This window comes from Sinocyclocheilus anshuiensis, unplaced genomic scaffold, assembly GCF_001515605.1.
Source record: "Sinocyclocheilus anshuiensis isolate Anshui unplaced genomic scaffold, SAMN03320099.WGS_v1.1 scaffold893, whole genome shotgun sequence".
NCBI lineage: Eukaryota > Metazoa > Chordata > Actinopteri > Cypriniformes > Cyprinidae > Sinocyclocheilus > Sinocyclocheilus anshuiensis.
The window spans coordinates 775751-795372 of record NW_015555766.1 but is presented as its reverse complement, the minus strand read 5'-3'; the positions used below and the strand labels follow the sequence as shown (position 1 = coordinate 795372).

At 37.8% G+C, this 19622-nt stretch overlaps 2 protein-coding genes across 3 annotated transcripts in view; one reads left to right on the top strand and one right to left on the bottom strand.

Moving 5' to 3' along the window:
* Positions 1–14515, top strand: part of LOC107674162 (potassium voltage-gated channel subfamily H member 6-like) — a 45489-nt gene extending 30974 nt beyond the window's left edge. Inside the window, exons 7-16 of the mRNA XM_016468061.1 lie at positions 4647–5072; positions 6250–6667; positions 7344–7543; positions 7836–8088; positions 8772–8965; positions 9097–9193; positions 9290–9583; positions 11831–12014; positions 12097–12295; positions 13258–14515. Coding sequence (XP_016323547.1) covers positions 4647–5072; positions 6250–6667; positions 7344–7543; positions 7836–8088; positions 8772–8965; positions 9097–9193; positions 9290–9583; positions 11831–12014; positions 12097–12295; positions 13258–13542 — 2550 coding nt within the window. The 3' untranslated portion in view covers positions 13543–14515. The remainder of the gene's footprint in view (positions 1–4646; positions 5073–6249; positions 6668–7343; positions 7544–7835; positions 8089–8771; positions 8966–9096; positions 9194–9289; positions 9584–11830; positions 12015–12096; positions 12296–13257) is intronic.
* A 606-nt stretch (positions 14516–15121) lies between these two features.
* Positions 15122–19622, bottom strand: part of LOC107674163 (DDB1- and CUL4-associated factor 7) — a 10125-nt gene continuing 5624 nt past the window's right edge. The window contains exons 3-8 of one of the 2 annotated variants that reach the window (XM_016468062.1): positions 18658–18816; positions 18005–18116; positions 17376–17494; positions 17069–17278; positions 16855–16972; positions 15122–16354 (exon numbers count right to left, since the gene is read on the bottom strand). In XM_016468062.1, the coding sequence (XP_016323548.1) occupies positions 16179–16354; positions 16855–16972; positions 17069–17278; positions 17376–17494; positions 18005–18116; positions 18658–18816 (894 nt within the window). In that variant the 3' untranslated portion in view covers positions 15122–16178. The remainder of the gene's footprint in view (positions 16355–16854; positions 16973–17068; positions 17279–17375; positions 17495–18004; positions 18117–18657; positions 18817–19622) is intronic. The other variant, XM_016468063.1, reaches the window with a different exon arrangement.

Sequence of the window (19622 nt, the reverse complement as noted above, 5' to 3'; positions counted from 1 at the left end):
AGCGGAGTCCGGCCCAGGGTCGTCACATGTGGTTGCCGCAAGCCCGCCGGCCACTCCTTCGTCGATTCCGCCGGCTGCGCCGTTCTCAAGCCCACCGGCCGTCGCTCTCTCGGCATGCGCTAATCTCCGCTCACTCAGCCCACCGGCCGTTCCTCACTCTAGCCGCCGGCCTCCTTTTATATTCAGATGTGTGCAGCAAATTTTATGGAGGACTGTTTCCTGATCCTGCAAGACTAGACTACAATGCTGGCTGTTCTGACTCACAGACTGTAAGTAAGTTTTTTATATTTAAAGAATTTGCCACTGATGATTCAAACGCAAGTTTTTGGCAGTGTAGCGTAGCGCTTGTTGTTTGTAATTTCTCCGATCACAAATGCAGACATGGTTTTATGTTTACGAGGCGCGATGCAACGCAATGCGTAAAAAGACAGTATAAGTTATTATAATCCGTAATTATGTCCCCACTGGATGCAACAAATGCCTGGCAACATTAATGGCAAAAGGTTTTAATGGTTTTGTCTCGTCGCTCAGGCCGGACAGGGCATCACAGTATGTTAAGGGGTGTAACATTTCCGTCACACGCTTGAGGTATTCGGCCAATCACAACACACTGGATAGCTGGCCAATCAGAGCACACCTCGCTTTTCAGACCGATGAGCTTTGTAAAAATCGACGCGTTTCAGAAAGGCGGGGCATAGAGGAGAAACAATAATGTACAATATGTGGAAAATAATGTGTTTTTTTAACCTTAAACCGCATAAACACATTTCATTACACCAAATACACCAAATAATGTTCTTTTTAGCAACATCATATGACCCCTTTAAACAGGCAAGAGCAACAGCAATAACCTTTCATGCTGTACTTTGACAACTAATCAGTAGGAGACTCTTTCAGCCTTTTTAGGTCTCATTTGGTTTGACCTGTTGGAAATGTTCCACACCCTTCCTCACCACTCCCTTTCCTGTCGATTTTTCCCCTGTAAATTGGTGCATTTAGGCAGTTGAGACTGTTTGTTCAGCAATCTCTTGGATTCAGAAAGCTGGCATCATCCATCTATCCTGTACTGCTTTCTTTATTACTTTAGATCCAGTGTGTTTGTATAGTATGTTTGTGGTAAAGATGACTGCGACGAAGTGTCTGTTTTTAAGTAGAGGCTGTGGAGTTTCTTCTGTTTCTGAAGAAACTGTTTTTCTGTGGATGTTGTAAGTCAGCATGACACCTTGGAGAACATGGACAAGGAGCCTCTCATTGTCATACCGGTCAGTACAGACTGCAGTTTATGCAGGATGCACATTAATGTTGTATTCAGAAATATTTGATGAATATGTACATTTGCAGATGTCATAGAGGTATTTTCTTACTTGCATATGATATGGCTAATAGAAACATTTATCATAAACAATTTCTGTGATGTCAGCTTGAATAGTTGGTAAGTGGTGGCAGGGAAATTGCTTTAAAGCTCTATTCAAAGCTGTTATTTACTTAAATAAAGCCTCTCATCTACTTAAAGGCAATTCTGAGGCCTGAAGTGCTAAAGAAAAGTAAACGCCCTGATTTACATTCATACAACCTTAAAAAAAGGAAAACTGCGTGCCTTATCACATCGCTTGACAGTCAAACTGCATGAGGCTGTGATTTGCATTAAGTTGTCATGTGTTCTGGAATTTGTATAAAAGGAAAAGGAAAGAAGACTGAAAAGCAAGTAATACTGTGTACATACTCATTTATCAGAAGAAAAACGTGCATTAGGTTTGACATTTTATTATTATTATTATTTGAACATCTTTGAATACCATGGCATCTGTTATAATCATTTTCTGCTCTTTATTGTTTTGCTTACAAAACATCCCAAAAGAACTCTGTCGGATCGACCAACTTTTTCCACATGGCTGATGTTCAATGACCAACTTGTAGTTTCCATGGCAGCCAGTGGTTGCCATGGTCGTCTGTGTGAGCAGTAATCATGGGCTGCTAATGGTGTACTAAAGGGTTAGTTCACCCAAAAATGAAAATTAGCTTGTGTTTTACTTACCCTCGAAGCATCTTAGGTGTATATGACTTTCTTCTTTCAGACGAATCCAGTCGGAGTTATATTAAAAATTGTTCTGCTATTCCAAGCTCTATCATTGCAGTCAGCAGGTGTTGCAGTTGAACAGTCCACAAGTCGTCAAATAAAGCTTGCGCATTCATAATAAAACGTGCCGCAGACGGCTCTGGGGAATGAATAAAGGCCCCCTGTAGCGAATCCATGTGTTTTTTAAAGAAAAATATACAAATTTCAAACATAATAAACACTTTTCTCCCACTTCCGCTGACTGTCATACACTGAAGCAGTTCTGGCGAAAAAATGTTGGGCTTTTTGTATCTTTATTAGACAAATAGTACAGTGAAGTTTTTCTTTCTTTCTTTTAAAAATAACGGTTCTTTTTTTGGCATCTATGGTTCCATGAAGAAACTTCAACATTCATGGAATCTTTCCATTGACCAGAAGGTTCTCCATTGACCAAAAGGTTCTTTATAGCAGATTATTATAGCAGAATATTGTTTTTAACACTAAGAAAAAATGGTTCTTTTAAGAACTGTTCACTGAAAGGTTCTTTTGTGGACCCAAAATGGTTCTTCAATGGCTTTGCTCTAAAAAAAACCCTTTTGGATCCATTGTTTTTAAGAGCCATGGCCAGTGATTTATCTTTGATCAGAGTAGAGGGAGATAATAGAAAGCTGTAGTGACGTGACAGAGGAGGCGTATGGATGAACCGAAGCCTCCCAGTAACACAATGCAAACTCTGGCTATTAATGTCTGAGAGTGTGTGAGTAGCTCCGGCTACAATATTCTTCCACAGGATGCATGCAGTATTGTTTATTAACCGCTAGAGCACCAAAAGTTGCATAGTGCACATTTAATTTTTCCTCATATGTTCTACTATTATGATATATTTATTGTGTGTTTAGATAATTCTCTTTTTGTGATTTATGAATGAAAGAACATCATACAGGTTTGTGACATCTTGAGGGAGAATAAATAATGACAGACTCCAAGACCTTAAGGTTTGATTCTTTTTCCTGTTTATTTCTCGGTCATTTTTCCTATAGAATTACATTTGCACCACTTCAAGCAGTGTGGTCTATTAACAGAGACAGACCCCCCCCCTGTGGCGCGTTTCTGCAGTCCATGCCCTTTAAAATTTGATCCGGTCTGTAGGACGTGGCTGCTGCCCTTCTGTTTAATAATGGCACATGTCAAGAGGAAGAGGAGACTTAAACACAGAAGAGCAAAGCATGAAAGATGAGCAGATGTCTGCATTTCTCACAGTGACTGTACATCTCTAAAGCTTGTGCGGGTTGAAATGGGATATGACAATACAGTTCAGAGCATTGAGTGAAATGTCTGTTTCTTTAAAATGCCATCAAGATATCATCTAGTGTGCATTGTGTGTGTTTGTTTGGGTCTATTGAGGTATCTTCTGACATTTTATACTGTCACTCATAGATTTCACCTTGTAGTGGGCATGTTTGTTTGTATAATTGCATTTGTTTTGGGGACTGAATCATTGTGCTGAATCATTCTGTGTCCACAACACTAGCTATGCTTCCATCCAGAGTTGCAAGTTTAACTGTGCAAATGTGCAAAATTACGTAGAGCATTGCATAAAACATTTACGAATAAAGCACTGTCTCCATCCTATGTGTTTAATAGATACAATTGTCAATTCCTGTGAAACTGGTCAAAAGTATTAAATGCCTGTGTTTATTTTTTCCTGTATAATAAATGACTGCAAAATGCAAAAAATGAAATGCAAAAACAAACACCGTCATGTAATCTTACGTTCAGATGTTTGGGAACACAGTCGTATGAGACAGTTAGGGTGATTATATCTAACAGTTTTGGTGACGGAATTTGGTGCAGGCATTTAAAAATGATTAATTTGACATGGTCTGCGATGAGATCGGTGCACTTGTCAGTTCATTTATCCAATCAAAAGATCTGTTGAGGCAAAGTCACATGACTGTTTTCGAGAAATTTATTCGGTAAATGTGTTTCCTTTGTAGTTTATGCACGTCTTGTTATTGGATAAAAATTTAGCACATACGTTTTTTTTATGCTCATCTTGGCACTTCAATCCATTGTTTTTTTTTTAAGCAATATCCCAAAATTCATATAAAAACAGGTGGATGGGAACATAGCTATTGTCACTAATGTCATGGTTTTAAGAACACTTCAATTAAATCAGCCAGACAAAATATATTATTTTAATATAAATTTTTAGTAATTATGTTATGTGCTTTTGTCATTTTTATTTGTTTTTTAATAGTACTATTCAACTTTTATTTTTATTTCTATTTAAGTTTTTATTCAATTTCAGTTAGTAATTTTAGTGCTTAAACTTCAGCAGCATTTCAGTTTTTTATCTAATATTTACAGCTTATTTTATTTCAATTAACAAAAATGTGTTTTAAAGTTTTTCTTTTAGTTCTTGTTAACAATGATAACCCTGTCCAGATGGCGCAGTTATAATATCTGCCAGCGAACTGTCCATGCTAACCTTGACCGCTTGCATCCATCGAAATTCAATTAAAAACACCCCTTGACATCCTCTGATCATGCTGTTTCTTATAACCTCTCTCTTTCATTCTCTCCCCAGGTACTATCACTCGGGGCAGATGTGCTTCCTGAGTACAAGCTTCAAGCTCCACACGTTCACAAGTGGACCATCCTCCACTACAGCCCGTTCAAGGCAGTATGGGACTGGATCATCCTGCTCCTGGTGCTCTACACGGCCGTCTTCACGCCCTACTCTGCTGCCTTCCTCCTCAACGAGCAGGAGGACGAGAGGAGACGCACCTGCGGCTACACCTGCAACCCCCTCAACGTAGTGGACCTGGTGGTGGATGTCATGTTCATAATCGACATCCTCATCAATTTCAGGACTACTTATGTCAATCACAATGACGAGGTGGTCAGCAATCCCACTCGCATCGCTCAGCACTACTTCAAGGGCTGGTTCCTCATAGACATTGTGGCTGCGATTCCCTTTGACCTGCTCATTTTCAGATCAGGTTCAGATGAGGTGAGGGCTGTGACATGCGAACTAGGTGGTATATTAATCAATAGAACAGAGTGTACAATTGTTAAACTTTCTAATTTTAGAAGAACTACTCAGAGTAGTCAATGAATCATCTAGAATATTGATCGCAGTGTGATCATGTTGATTGCGTTTGTTATTCTGAATGTTCTATCGACCTGTAGATACTGCTGATTATAGTAATTTATTTTGCTTTTATATAGTGTATAAGTCTTTAATTGTATAATATATGAAGAGAACATAGTCGAGAAGTTAATAAGCATTATTTATTTTGACTACATTGTTCACATTGACTACATTATTCTTTGAAAATGGCAAGGGTGTTTTAAGGACTAACCAGGACTTAAAGGGATATTATTTAGTCACCCTTGTTTAGTTTCAAACCTGTATGACTTTCTTTTTCCATGAAACACAAGGAGAAATCTTAAATAACTAAATGCTAATCACTCTTTTCCATATAAAGAAAGTGAAGAACAATTACAAAAAAGCACCATAAAAGTATCTTTAAAGTAGTCCATCTGATTTGTGACCTTTATTGTTAAATCTTCTTACCCATTAATGAAAATTCTGTCATAATTTATTCAGCCTCAAGCTGTTTCAGACCTATATGAGTTTTTTTTCTTCTGTGGAGAATAAAAGAAGATATTTTGAAAAATGTGGGTATCCAAACAGTTGAGGTCTCTGATGATGAAAGAATTGTAATTTTTGGTTTAACTATGCCTTTAAGCCACATGAAAGATTTGTGTGAGAAACAGACCAAAATATTGTCTCAAGTCAAGTCTCAAATCTTGAGTTCATGAGAGAAGTAGTAATGTCCAATTTGTGAACAAATCATTATTTTGAGCTGAATATTTGTAATGAATCTTTTGTTCCAGTTCACAACACTGGTCTGAATGATTTATTCATGAATCAATCTGATCCATTCTTGAATTCAAATTACTGACTCAGTGATTGCGGTTCACAGCTCACTGGAGGAAAAAATATTGGTAAACAGTGATTTGTTCCTCACATAAAGCTATGCACATTAATTTTTGATAGTCTTAATGGTGCTCAAAACCTTCTTCAGAGATTCCCCTTTTGTGTGTCATGGAAGAAAGGAAGTCATAAATATCATTCTGTCGCAATCGCAAACTAATTTATCCTTTTAAACCCGTCCTTCCAGCCTCAAACCACGACTCTGATAGGTCTTCTGAAGACTGCACGGCTGCTGAGATTGGTGCGAGTAGCGAGGAAACTCGACCGTTACTCTGAGTACGGCGCGGCAGTGCTCTTCCTCCTCATGTGCACCTTTGCCCTCATTGCTCACTGGCTGGCATGCATCTGGTATGCCATTGGCAACGTGGAGCGCAACAGCTCTGCCCGTATTGGAGGCATGAAGATCGGCTGGCTGGACAACCTGGCTGACCAGATTGGCAAACATTACAATGACAGCGATTCCTTCTCCGGCCCTTCCATTAAGGATAAATATGTAACTGCACTGTACTTCACCTTCAGTAGTTTGACTAGTGTGGGATTTGGAAACGTCTCTCCTAACACCAACCCTGAGAAGATTTTTTCCATTTGTGTCATGCTCATTGGCTGTGAGTGCACTACATTCATTATCTATATTAGGCATGACAACTAAGGCTTCACTGGGAACTTCAACAACTTAAACTTTAATATACATAACCGCACAACGGTTTGGGGTCAGTAAGATTGTTTTGATTGCAAATTGGATTGAAAGATTGACTTATTTTCAGTAAAAATTCATTATTAATTAGATTTTAATTAAAGTTTTTATTTGAAATTGTTTTCTCAGCTAATATTGACAAACAATGAAAAACAATGTATCACAGTATCAAGCAACATTTTTTTCAACATTGATAAGAAATGTTTCTTGAGCTGCAAATCAGCATATTAGACTGATTTCGGAAGTATCATGTGACTGGAATCATGAAGTCTGGAGTAATGACTTCTGAAAAATAAGCTTTGGCAACACAAGATTAAATTACATTTTAAAACAAACATATTAAAATAGACCAGTTATTTTATGTTGTAATAATATTTCTCAGTATTACTGTTTTTACTGTATTTTGATCAAATAAATGTAGCCTTGGTGAGCATAAGCGACTTCTCTCAAAAACATGAAAAAATCTTGCAGACCCCAGTCTTTTAAATGATAGTGTATATATTTTAAATAAATGTAATTTGAGCAAAAATCTTTTGTTTGCACCATGCTCTTGGCTGATGATAATCTTTGTTCTTCTTCCTTTCCAGCCCTGATGTATGCCAGTATCTTTGGCAATGTGTCAGCTATAATTCAGAGGTTGTATTCAGGCACAGCTCGCTATCACACTCAGATGCTACGTGTGAAAGAGTTCATCAGGTTCCATCAGATCCCAGGAGGCCTTCGGCAACGACTAGAAGAGTACTTCCAGCACGCCTGGTCCTACACTAACGGCATTGACATGAACGCCGTGAGTTACAAACACACACACAAAATTCAAATATTCCTGAAGTATTACATGAATATACTTTTATACAGTAATGTTCAAAGTAAAGTGAGAGGGCTTCCGGACCCCCCTGTGTGTTATAAAGCTCCCAAAAGAATAAATCATAAAAAAAAAAAAATGTAATGTTTTGATTTATTTTTGAAATGCTACTTTTTTTAACCCGTGGTCAATTTCTGGGGTTTAATTTAAATGTGAAAAATATTGTACGTTTTTAATGTTGCATAATGTTGTCTTTTTCTCCTATGTGCTGCTACAGGTGTTGAAGGGTTTTCCGGAGTGTCTGCAGGCTGACATCTGTTTGCATTTGAACCGCAGTCTGCTGCAGAACTGTAAGGCATTCCGGGGGGCAAGCAAGGGCTGTCTGCGGGCTCTGGGCATGCGTTTTAAGACCACCCATGCCCCACCCGGAGACACTCTGGTGCACAGTGGAGACGTATTGACCGCACTATATTTCATCTCCCGCGGCTCCATAGAGATCCTCAGAGAGGATGTGGTCGTGGCCATTTTAGGTTTGATTACTTTCTAGTTCTGTTTTATTTTATTTTTTCCCCCCACCTTTCATTTATTTCAACCCACTTCAGCTTGAAAATTAATGTATTTATAATCATATATATAGTTATAATCATAATGAAAAATATTTTTTATCAGTTAAACAAGGCATATCTGTTCAGTGATAACTACGAAGAAAAACAGATAGGCTGTAAAATCATAGACATAACGGTTTATAGTTTTCTCAAGTAATTGAATGAACTTCCGGGTAAAGCCCCGCCCACTTTCGGTTTTATTGATACGGATACAAATAATTGTACAGATTGTTACAGATACAGAAACTGGCTCTGCTACACACCCCTAATACATATTACAGTGAAATGAACAAACACATTGCCTTGTAAAAGTTAAAACAATGACTGGAGATTAATACTCAGAACTAAAAGGATTGGGTCGTAGAGGATCATTTCTTAAGTTCATGCCGCTGCTCATGAATGTTTTCTAGGGTGGTCCATCCTGTCAGCAGTGTATGGTCCCAACATACAGTAGCCACACTAAAGTGCAGCTTTATAGTGCCCCTTAGTGGTTGAACTCTTTTTACACGAAGCCTATTTGGCACCCAAATGTAATGCTATTCTTTCTGTATCTCTATATTTCTCTTCTCTTCTAATTATTCCAACTCCTGCCTCTCTTTCCACTGTAGGTAAAAATGATATTTTTGGGGAGCCCATCAGTCTATATGCCAGGCCGGGGAAATCAAGTGCGGACGTGAGGGCTCTGACATACTGTGACCTGCACAAGATCCTCAGAGACGACCTGCTGGAAGTGTTGGACATGTACCCCGATTTCGCCGACAGCTTCTGGAGTAACCTGGAGATCACATTCAACCTACGAGATGTAAGCCACTCAAACTCACACACAATACGGAGGAAATAAATGTGTGTTTTGGACAATAACAAGTTATTATATGTGTTTCAGCATGTGTTTTCTGTAATTTTGTGAGTTACTGAAGCTTGAATGTGTATCAGGTAGACAGAAACATGCATCCAACCCCAAGCGAGGACTCAGACTGTGGGTACCGTCGACCCAGACATCGGAGGAACCCTTTACAGCGAAATCGACCTGGTAAGAGTGCCCATCTATTCCAGGAGGACCACAAAAAATGATTTCGCTGCTGCAATATACTATTCTGATCTCTCTCTTCTCTCTTGCATCACTCAGATGGGATGGACCGAGATGGAATGGACACGTACCCAGTCCAGTCCTGTTCGCCTGTGGGGAACCACCAGGGGGCAATACCGCTCTCACACTGGGATGAGTTATACAGCAATGCCAGTGCTGATTCCTTGTCCAGTGAGGAGGACATGAAGCCCCTGGTATCTGGCCGAGGGGAAATGTACTCACCAGGGACAGAGATGCAAGAATACTCCCCTTCTGTAGTCAGCCTCATGCCAGCCGGCAACAGCACAGCTTCTGCCACTGGAGGACCACTGGGAGGGACACATTCGTACATAGGTAGTAGCAGTGGTGTAGTGTAGGGTATACGCAGGTTACGCTGGCTTCTTTATCAGTCCGCTTGGCGTATACTCACTTCTAAATCCCATCTAATGCGCATCATTCATTAGTGTCCTGCATTAGGCAAAATCATGACATTCCACCACATGAATAGCTAATCCAATCGCATGTAAAAAAAAACAAACAAAAAAAAACAAATACAAATATTCCCTAAAAACACTCAGTAAAGACAGCGGTCAGGACCGTGGTGCCGGCTTCCTTTGAAAAATGTTTGATGATTGCGCCCGCTCCATCCCCGACCCGAGGATGCCGATTGCTGACAGTGACAGAGATGCTGCCTGTTCATAATAGTTAATTATTGATTACTAATTTGAATCAGTACATTAGAATGAAAACAATATCTTAAAAATTGGTAAACTCCTGTAAACTTTTCAGTCCAAAGATCCAGAGTAAACAAATGCGTTCAAACAGTAAGTTCAAAACAGCTCTAATACAGAGAAAACCCAACCGATTTCATCAGATATTGTGAAGAGTCGAGTCTAGATGTCAGTAAATTATTATTTTCAGCGTGTATTTGGTTTAAAAGCACGAGTGTTATACTGGATGATGACTGAAGGTGTTTAAGATTATGTGCTAATTTAGTTATTCTGAATGGATCCGTATAGTAGCATGTACAGTAAGGTCAAGACAGCAGGTTTAGTGGTCTTTTGGCGTCTCCCTGTGGTCCTGTTTGATATCGCAGCTTGACTGGTGCTTATTTATATTAAAAAGGTGGTGGGGATGGGGGATAAATTCTGGATAAATTGATAGTCACTTTTTTTTTTTTTTTAAATAGAGATCATGATTTTCCTACAAACAGACAACTAAATAAAATAGCATGTAATTTAGTACAGGTTCTGACAAAATGTTCATTGCTGCAGTCTTAGAATTATTGCTAAATCTGCACCTCTTCTGTGGCTAATTCTAATTTCATAATGATCTTTACTCCATGAAATCAAACAGCAGAAGTTAAGTGACAATATGCAAATACTACTTGCCCATTTTGGGGTGAACTAAATATACAAGACTAGTTTTACACGTCACTGTTTATAACACAGGGTGTTCATCCTTTGCTGGGTCGGTTTAAAAAAAATTGGGGCATAAATTAAGAGTATACCCACTTCTCCAGGCACCACTACACCACTGGGTAGTAGGATTAGTTTTGGTGCTTCCTGAATCATAGTACTCTGAACAAAATATCAGCCCAAATTCATGAAAAAATGTGCTTGTGGGGACCTTTTTTGCAAAAAGAGTATTAAATTTTTTTGTGGAAGTTTTGCAGCAGTTTAAAAGTGAAATGTCCAGTGAGTGCTGCTTAAAAAAGTGTTTAGTTTTCTAACATAAATGTACTTTTTTTAACGTTGGTTCATGCACTTATTGAACCTTTGAACTTTTTTGTTAAACCGTGTTTTATGGGATTTGTACCCAAGCGCTCTGCATTGCAATTGCAGCGTTGTGCCAGGTGCGCTACTGAGCAAGTTTACTATGTCAGAAAAGCCATACATATGGAGCTGGCTATGCGATGCGAATGTTACAATGTTTTACAAATCATGCACTATAAGTTTTTTTTAGAGCTGATATCACAGTATTGTGCAAGGAACCATGCGAAAATGAAAATTTCACCTTCATTAATTGACAATCTGCCCCTTAATTAGAACATATAAAGATTATTGGTGCTTTACTGCCACAAGTGTTCATTTCAAGTGGAACTGCAGCAAACTGTATGTATAGGTACGTTTTTGGAGTTTTTCCAATTAGCCTGGGTTGTATAATATTGCCATGACAAAGACGTGGAGGAGGAAAGGAGCAGAGTTTAAGTGGATTAAATGATTGGAAAAAATCTGGCATATACATCACCAAAGAGAAGTCTGTCATTTCACCGGAAGATACAGTTATAACATTTTGATTAAAAATTGCAATGTTAAATTGCAAAGGTTTAATCATATAAACACATACAAACATGAGATGTATGACATGCATTTCGAACGTAGACAGGATGAATTTGAATTTCACGCCAAGTATAACCAGCCAGTATGTACATTTTGTAATTGGTGGAAGTATGCAAATTGGTGTTCAGCTACCGTTTCTTTTTTATCTGCATGTTTGTGAGATTTTATAATCATTTTAGTCTTCTCCATCTTTAACCTGTCCATTATTCTGTATCTTTCTGTTCCTCTTGATCTTTCCACTCATTCTTCATCCATACAGCGACTCCTCTGAACGTGTCGGGGTTGTACAGCTATTTGCCCGACCGCAGGGCCAGTCAGTACTCAGAGAGTCAGAGACGTTCCTCTGCAGTGCAGGCCTGCTACCACCATCACAGCCCCTGTGTTGAGGACAGACCGAGTCAACTGCAGGCACGTCTGGAGCTGCTGCAGTCGCAACTCAACAGGTCCGATATCCAGAGGGAAAAAAAATAGTGCAAAGTCTGCATTTGCCTTATAACTCTACTCTCTCTCTCTCTCTCTTTAAAGACTGGAGACCAGGATAACAGCTGATATAAATGTGATCCTACAGTTGCTGCAGAGGCAGATGGCACCTGTACCCCCTGCCTACAGCGCTGTTTCCCCTGAAGCGCTGGCCCACCACGCTCATCCTACCAGCCTGTACACCACAGCAACGCACAGCACTATGCCATCTTTACAGATCAATGACAGTTCATCACCTGGCAAGGTAGGTTGTCATGTGAGCAATGAGAGAAGAAGGGTGTGATAATTCAGCATGGGTTTGTAAACCGCACATTGCATAGATGAACAGTAGATGTGTAATACCAGAAGCAGTATGAGGAGGACAAAACCTACCACTTGTGTAAAAATGAATATGCTGGCTGCATTTCCATCTCTTACTCGTGTTCAAATACAACTTCTTTTTAAAAAAAAAAAAAAAAAAGCTTTTAAATTGTTCTAAAGCTAAAAGAAATGATTAAAATATACACATATTAATCAAATAAATTATAAACCTGAAGGGTAACTTGATAAACTTAGAAATATTTATTATATTTCTATGTTACATATTTCTATTCTATTCTTCACAAAACTATATGCAAATGTTTGGGTTTTTAACAGAATAAAAGATAATTTTTTCATAATTTTTTTTTTGACTAAAGCTAAAGGAAATTACTAAAATATACATGTACTAATACACTATTAGAGATATGTTAGATTTATAAACCTGAAAATAATAACCTAATAAAAACCTAAAATTAATACATTTATTATATTATATTAACATTTATTATATTATATTATATTATATTATATTATATTATATTATATTATATTCATTTCATGATTTTTGACAGAAATACTATTAGTATTCAGTATAACAATAATAACATTTAGTAAATATTATGCACACATTTATTAAAATTAAAAAAAAAACCCCTGCTGAACAACCTGAGTTTTGTAGAGAATAATTTAATTTTTTTGGGATATTTCAAATTTTCATGCTCAAGTAGTCTAGTGTTACCAAGATGGCGGCGAGTAAACTGACATTGGTAACATAGTGATTGTCACTAAGTAAGATGCTCGTCAGTTAGACTGATCTCTGTGTTCTTACATGATCAGCTGGCTAGATAAATCTTTGTAGTGAGCATGTTGCATGTCTGTATTGAACTGGACCTGTTTTATCCACAGAGCCCTGACTTGGACAGCTTCAAAGAGAAGTCTCCAGACTCTTTATCCAGTGGGATCCACCTAACAGTTGCCTCCAATGACACCATGTCCATGTCCCCAGAGACAGAGCTGGCTGTGCCCACAGCACTGATTCCCCCCAGACAGCCTCATCCACAGACCCCAGGACTGCTGTGTAGAAGCCTGCGCTTCCCATCGCTCCCAGACAGTCTGGAGAGTCCGAGCATGCTGGAGGGTTCACCAGAAATCCAGAGGCATGTGTCCAATCCAGTCTTACCTGGAAGCTAGAGGCCAAAAACAGACTACTGTCCGTTCCGAGACGCAAACATGGTTTCTCTTTTCAAACAGTTCTGCAATAAAATGTATTCATGTTACTCATTAGTTTAAAGGGCGTCCAGTAGAGAAAACGGTGACTGCAGACTTCTCTGAATCTCGGAGGTATTTTGTCTCATATCCCTTCTCATTCAGAGCAGGAATTTTTCCTCTGATGCGAGAGTATTTGGTAACACCTCTCGACTTTTGTGTTATTGAATATGAAGAGAAGCTCAGTAGGCAATAAAGACAAGGTCAAAGAGTCAAAGAGAGATTATGATCATCTGCCACCATCATGTACATTATACATTTTTGTCTGTCTGTTTGAGATTTGTCATTACATACTAAACCTCATCTTGTCTTCTTGCGTCAGCTGAGATTCAGAGGTTGGATCCTCTGAGGAAATGACATATACCTGAGCTTTCAGTGTTTAATGAATAGCTTGTGTGTACGGATATTGCAAACGTGCAAGATGTATACTTTTCAATGTATAGATTTTCTAATTATATACTATTATAAATATATTTTTTTGTTTTTGTGTGTCAGGTTAGGTGTTTGACCCAAATTTAATGTATTACTACATTAAATAACATTATGACTGACACAAAAATGAAGCTTTGTATATTTGGATTTATAGTAAACAAATAGGCATGAATTCAGGGTTATGAAATTATATTTCTCACTGAAGTGGTTATTTTAACTGCTGATGGATGGTGTAACTGTGTGTGTTAAGACTTGTGTGTGATCTTTTGGAAAATATGATCACTGAATTTGAAAGAGAAAACTATTCAGTCTTGACATTCTGATTGGAGAAAGCTGAAGGCCTGTTTTTTTTGTAAATCACTTTTTGAGATGAAATCAGCGTAAAGTTTGTTTTACCTCTGCAATGTAAGCAGATGAATGTATGTAAAATGATTGGAAACCTTTATTAGACTGTAAAGGTTTCCAAAAGCACACAATTATTATTTAGATTAAATGTTATTTATAAAGGACAACTAATGTTGCACTGGGCTTAAGATACCAATATTCGTGGTCTCTTTTTCGTCATTTTTGTTTTACTAGGGACGCAGATATTAAAATGGTAAATACTAACACGCTTATAATTATTATAATACTATAAGCAGTTATTTTAGTATTTTTATATGCTATTATAGTTTTTATTCAGCGATAGCATCACTTGTTATAAATGAAAACTAGCTAATATTAAAATGTATTGTAATTTTTCATACTACACATTTTAATATTCGCTAGTTTTCATTCATATCGAGTGATGCCATCACTGAATAAACACTTTTATGCATTTAGATATTTGCAAAAGATTACATTTAGGTGTTATATAAAAAATAAACTTAGTGAGCATTAGATGGCAAATTTAATTGAAACACGAAACGAAAGAAAATGCGCATGCAGAATTAAATATTCAATAGCTAACCAATAATCTCGAATGTCTGCTAATAACCAGTTTTGTACTGATACATTGTACATCCCTAAATATTAGTTGACTGGCCTTTCCATGATTAATTAACACAGAAAGCTGTATGAAAGAACAAGAGTTTATTAATAGAAAAGCATCATGGCTGGACACACACAACTACTTACATTTAAACACTCCATCTAAGAGTGTGAGGTGAGGATCAGGATCCCACACAGCCTTGCAAATTCACTTTTGATTTGACCGAAAAGAGTGGCGTTACTACTACATATTTGCGTAACAACAAAACAATTTCATGGACCGAATGACTCGCAATGCAAAGTTATTCTGGAAAAGTGACACTTTTGTCCTACCTTGTACATAATATTTATATATGTATACAGTACACTTCACTTCGAGCACAAGCATGCTGAAAGGGGGCTAACCTTTTTTTTTTATGAAAAACAACATGGGGGAAAATATAGCAGGAACTCTCAGTAATGCATCTTTAAGTGAGAAAGACCAAGATATTGTCCACTCAAACATTGACGTCAACAACGCAACTAACCGTTATGCGAGTCGTGAGCATGTCTGCGAGGAACAATTATGAATGTTTTGCAGTGACGTCAAGCATTTTATCTCCATATTATCCGGTATTTAGAAGTTTCCAAGGATACAAAAAAATGGCACCTTCCTAAAATGGAAAAACAGGATCTAAATTTCAGAGAACCTTTAAAACGATTAATCTTTGAAGTAAGCAATTACATCTTAATAAAATGGTAGTTTTGCTTTGTCCATGTTGGCCAGTTTGCATCTTTATGATCCTAGTTTTCAAAAAAGTTTTCTACCAGTCAAACAGAATAAACGCATATCTCTCCCTACACAAATGGCCATACAATCATAGTAATTACAGTTGTTTAAGATCCCATTATGAGGACTCTGGGACACAGGCAAGTAGGAAAACAGACAAATATAATATATTGAGCAGAAACACAGGTACTCATTCATACGGCTTCATTCTCCCAGACAAACGTTGCACACACATTGTTCAGACTGTTGTTCCCATAGGCCCGTTCAATATGGTTTCCCACTTGAATCCCCCAGACCTCAGGAACTTTAGAAAACAAGTCTCTGCCCCATGAAAGACTCTCTTCCAGCAATGCTGCCCACAGGAAGCACAGAGGCGATTTATGCCTCGGCGCTACACCCGCAGGATCTCCAGACAGTTGTTGTAGCAAATGGCAATCCAGTCGGGCTGAGTGGAGGCCCACTGCACGTTATTGATCTCTCCCTCGGCCGTGTAGGCCAGGATGGGGTCCTCGATGGCCCGCGGCATCTGCTGGATGTCCCAGATCAGAGCCTGGTGATCGTCCGCTACAGTGGGATTTAAAAGAAAAGGGGGCCAGGTAAAGAAGACTTGTATGAAACAGCACTGTCACTGCGGTTATAGTCGAATACTGACGCAAAGAAAACAGAACTGACACGATCAGACCATTCAAGAATTCAAAACTATTGCATGTGTAAACAATTTAATGCATGTGATGAATAACATTAAGTTAATGCTTGATTTGAATAATATATTAGTAAATGTTCAAATTAACATTAAGATTAATAAATGTTTTAATGTTAACTAATGGAAAAGTGTCACATGATCCTTCAGAAATTATTCTAATATCCTGATTTGTTGGTCAAGAACTGTTTTTTATTATTATCAATGTTGAAAACAGTTGTTCTGCTTAAACTTTTGTAAAAAATTAAATAAAATCTTTGATGAACAGAAAGTTAATTTGATCAATTCAATGCATTTTAGCTAAATAAAAGCATTAATTGTTGTGTTTGCGTGTGTGTGTGTGTATTTAACCGGGCTGGTTTCTAACCTGCTGTACATATGTGACAAGAGGAGTGGGGCGCCCATGCAATGCCGTTCACACAGGCACGATGATTATTGAGACGAGCCACTGGTGTGCACGGCACACGCACATCCAGAATCACCACCTGACACAAATAAAACATTAGATAGCAAAAAGTGAGGGACATGAGGAAAGATGAGGACAAATATGCTAATACAGTAAGAGGAACTAAAAGAGAGACCTCCATGCCATCCATGGCCATAGTGGCCAGGTAGTTGGGGTCCTGTTTGTTCCAGCACAGGCGCAGCAACGGGTGATGTTGAGGGTCCTCATAGATGATGGTGCTGTGCTCCAGGTGCCGCAGATCAAACATGCGCACGGATCCGTCTGCTCCCACAGACGCAAACATATCCCGACCGCCACCCGCACGGCTGAATGCGATGTCATACACCTGAAAGCCAATGAAAAAATGCTTTTTTTTTTATAGAGAACTCTACAAGCTACACAATTCTGAAGAACCTGAAGTACTAGGGTGAGTTTTTCCTTACCTCCTTGTCGTGAGCAATTAGCTGTGTTTTGACATGGCCTGACACCAGGTTGACCCTTCCCAGGACCTGTCCCGTCTCTAAACCCCAGATCGTGCAGGTGGTATCAATACTAGAAGTGCCTGAAAAACAGAAAATACACATACATGAAAACCCTGATGATCTTTTGAACACACAAATGTGTAACACATACATTTTTCTTTCAAACAAGTGTTATTTTAGCAATATTCTTATGTTACTACCATTTTAAATTAGCTTCTATTTTTATATTATCAGGTTTATATCATTTTTTAAAATTAAAATTAGCTTCTATTTTTATATTATCAGTTTTAGTAAATTTAGCATTTCAAAATAATCTTACCATTGCCAAGACAACAATCCTAGTTTTAATTTTTTTTTTTTTAAATTTCAATTAACCAAAATGCAAAAGTAACATTTCGAATTTCTTTAAGTACAAGGATTTCAAATTGGCAATTTTATATAAAATTTTATGTTTTACACATTTTTCATTAATTCAAATATATTTTTTCTATATTTATTTTTGCTTTTTCAATTAACAAAATAGCTTTAAATAGCGTTAGTTAACAATCACAACACTGCCACAGAAACAGGCTGACTGCATGGGCTCTCACCCAGAAGATTGGGGTCCACTTCATTCCAGTCAAAAGAGGTCAGAGGTGCACAGAAATCAGAGTTCTTGTTATTATTCAGGAGACACTCCAGACGGGTCTCTGTGTCATTCACCTGACAACAAGATACATACAGTTCACTTACTCCATTTATACTACCGAGTTTGTGTTTCTACAGTTCTGTCACAGTATTAAAACTAGAGAGTCCCTAATCATTTAAAGTTACATCAAAACTTACCCTATTAACTTTCTTAACACACATTCTTGATCTTAGTGTTAACTATTGTCAAGTGCACATTTATTTGAAAAGTAGAGAAATTTCACTATGAAATCAGTTACAGATGGATTCAATCAAGCCAGACCGAACAAAAGCTTTCCATGAAAACGTCTAAATAGCTATTTGGCTATTGGTTTACAAGTGACATGAGCGGAAAAAGAAAACCACATCAGAGGAACAGCATATTAAGCATTTAATCAAGTTATAACATTTGAATAAAACTGATACATTTAGTTTTTTATGGAATGCACCGACGAATGTTCACAGTAAGACCAAGGATGTGCATTAAGAAGTACATACGGTAAATTTTCATCTCATGTTGTCTTGTGCAGTGCAGTCAAGCATGAATACAGTCTGATGCGCAACAAAGTACACGTACCCTCCAAATGCGCAGGTAGTCTCCACTGGTGGCCAGCAGGTCTGGATAGACGCCCTTGGTGTCAGGGATCCACATGATCTTGGTGGTGGGGTACGGATGATCGAAAGTATTCCTGCATACAAACTCTGAGCTTTCCTCCTCAAGACCCACCAGCTGGACCTGAACATCACAAACAAACAAACAGCTGATGTAACAATGTCCATCTCCTGGATCCACAAAGATGATGACTTTCTGACAGCTGTCAAACTATTACCCACAAACAAGACACAGGGATTAAAGTGTTCCGTCGCTACGACGGATTTCCGTCAGTTCATAAAGACAGCAGCCATGCGAACGAATCAATTGAATGAATGATTCAGTGATAAAAATCAGTGAATGGCCGCCACCTGCTGGCTTATTTAGTTTAATTTTTAGCGTATAATTTCAGTTGTTTAAATCATTTAATATTTCTGTATTCAAAATTTTATATTTAAAACATTAATCTCCACATGAATTTATTAATTTAATTGCACTCATGCCACCTCTGAGCCTCATTAAACGTCTGGAAATGTACCTACAAGCCACTTTTGTGTTCTTCTGTGCCACCTCTGTAGTATAAATTAATTTATTAATACTAATTTCATATGATCGGTAACTTATTTGTCTTATTCTACTTCTTATTATATTGTTTTAAATAGAAATTTTAAAAAGATTATAAACATAAATTTTTGAATTTGACATGAAAATGATGCCATTATAAAGGTAAAAAAGAAAATACTCCTGTAAGTCACTTTAAGGAGTCAAATGTCACATCGTATTAGGAAGGCTAATTTTTTTATAAGAATTCTTGATTGATCAGGGTCCGTACTCACAAAACATTTTATCTTACCACTAAGAGTTCTCCTAAATAGCAGTAAAAGTTTTTAGCTAAGAGTTTTCTCTTAAAACCTATTCACAAAGCTGCTGAGACAAACTTTTACTAAGGA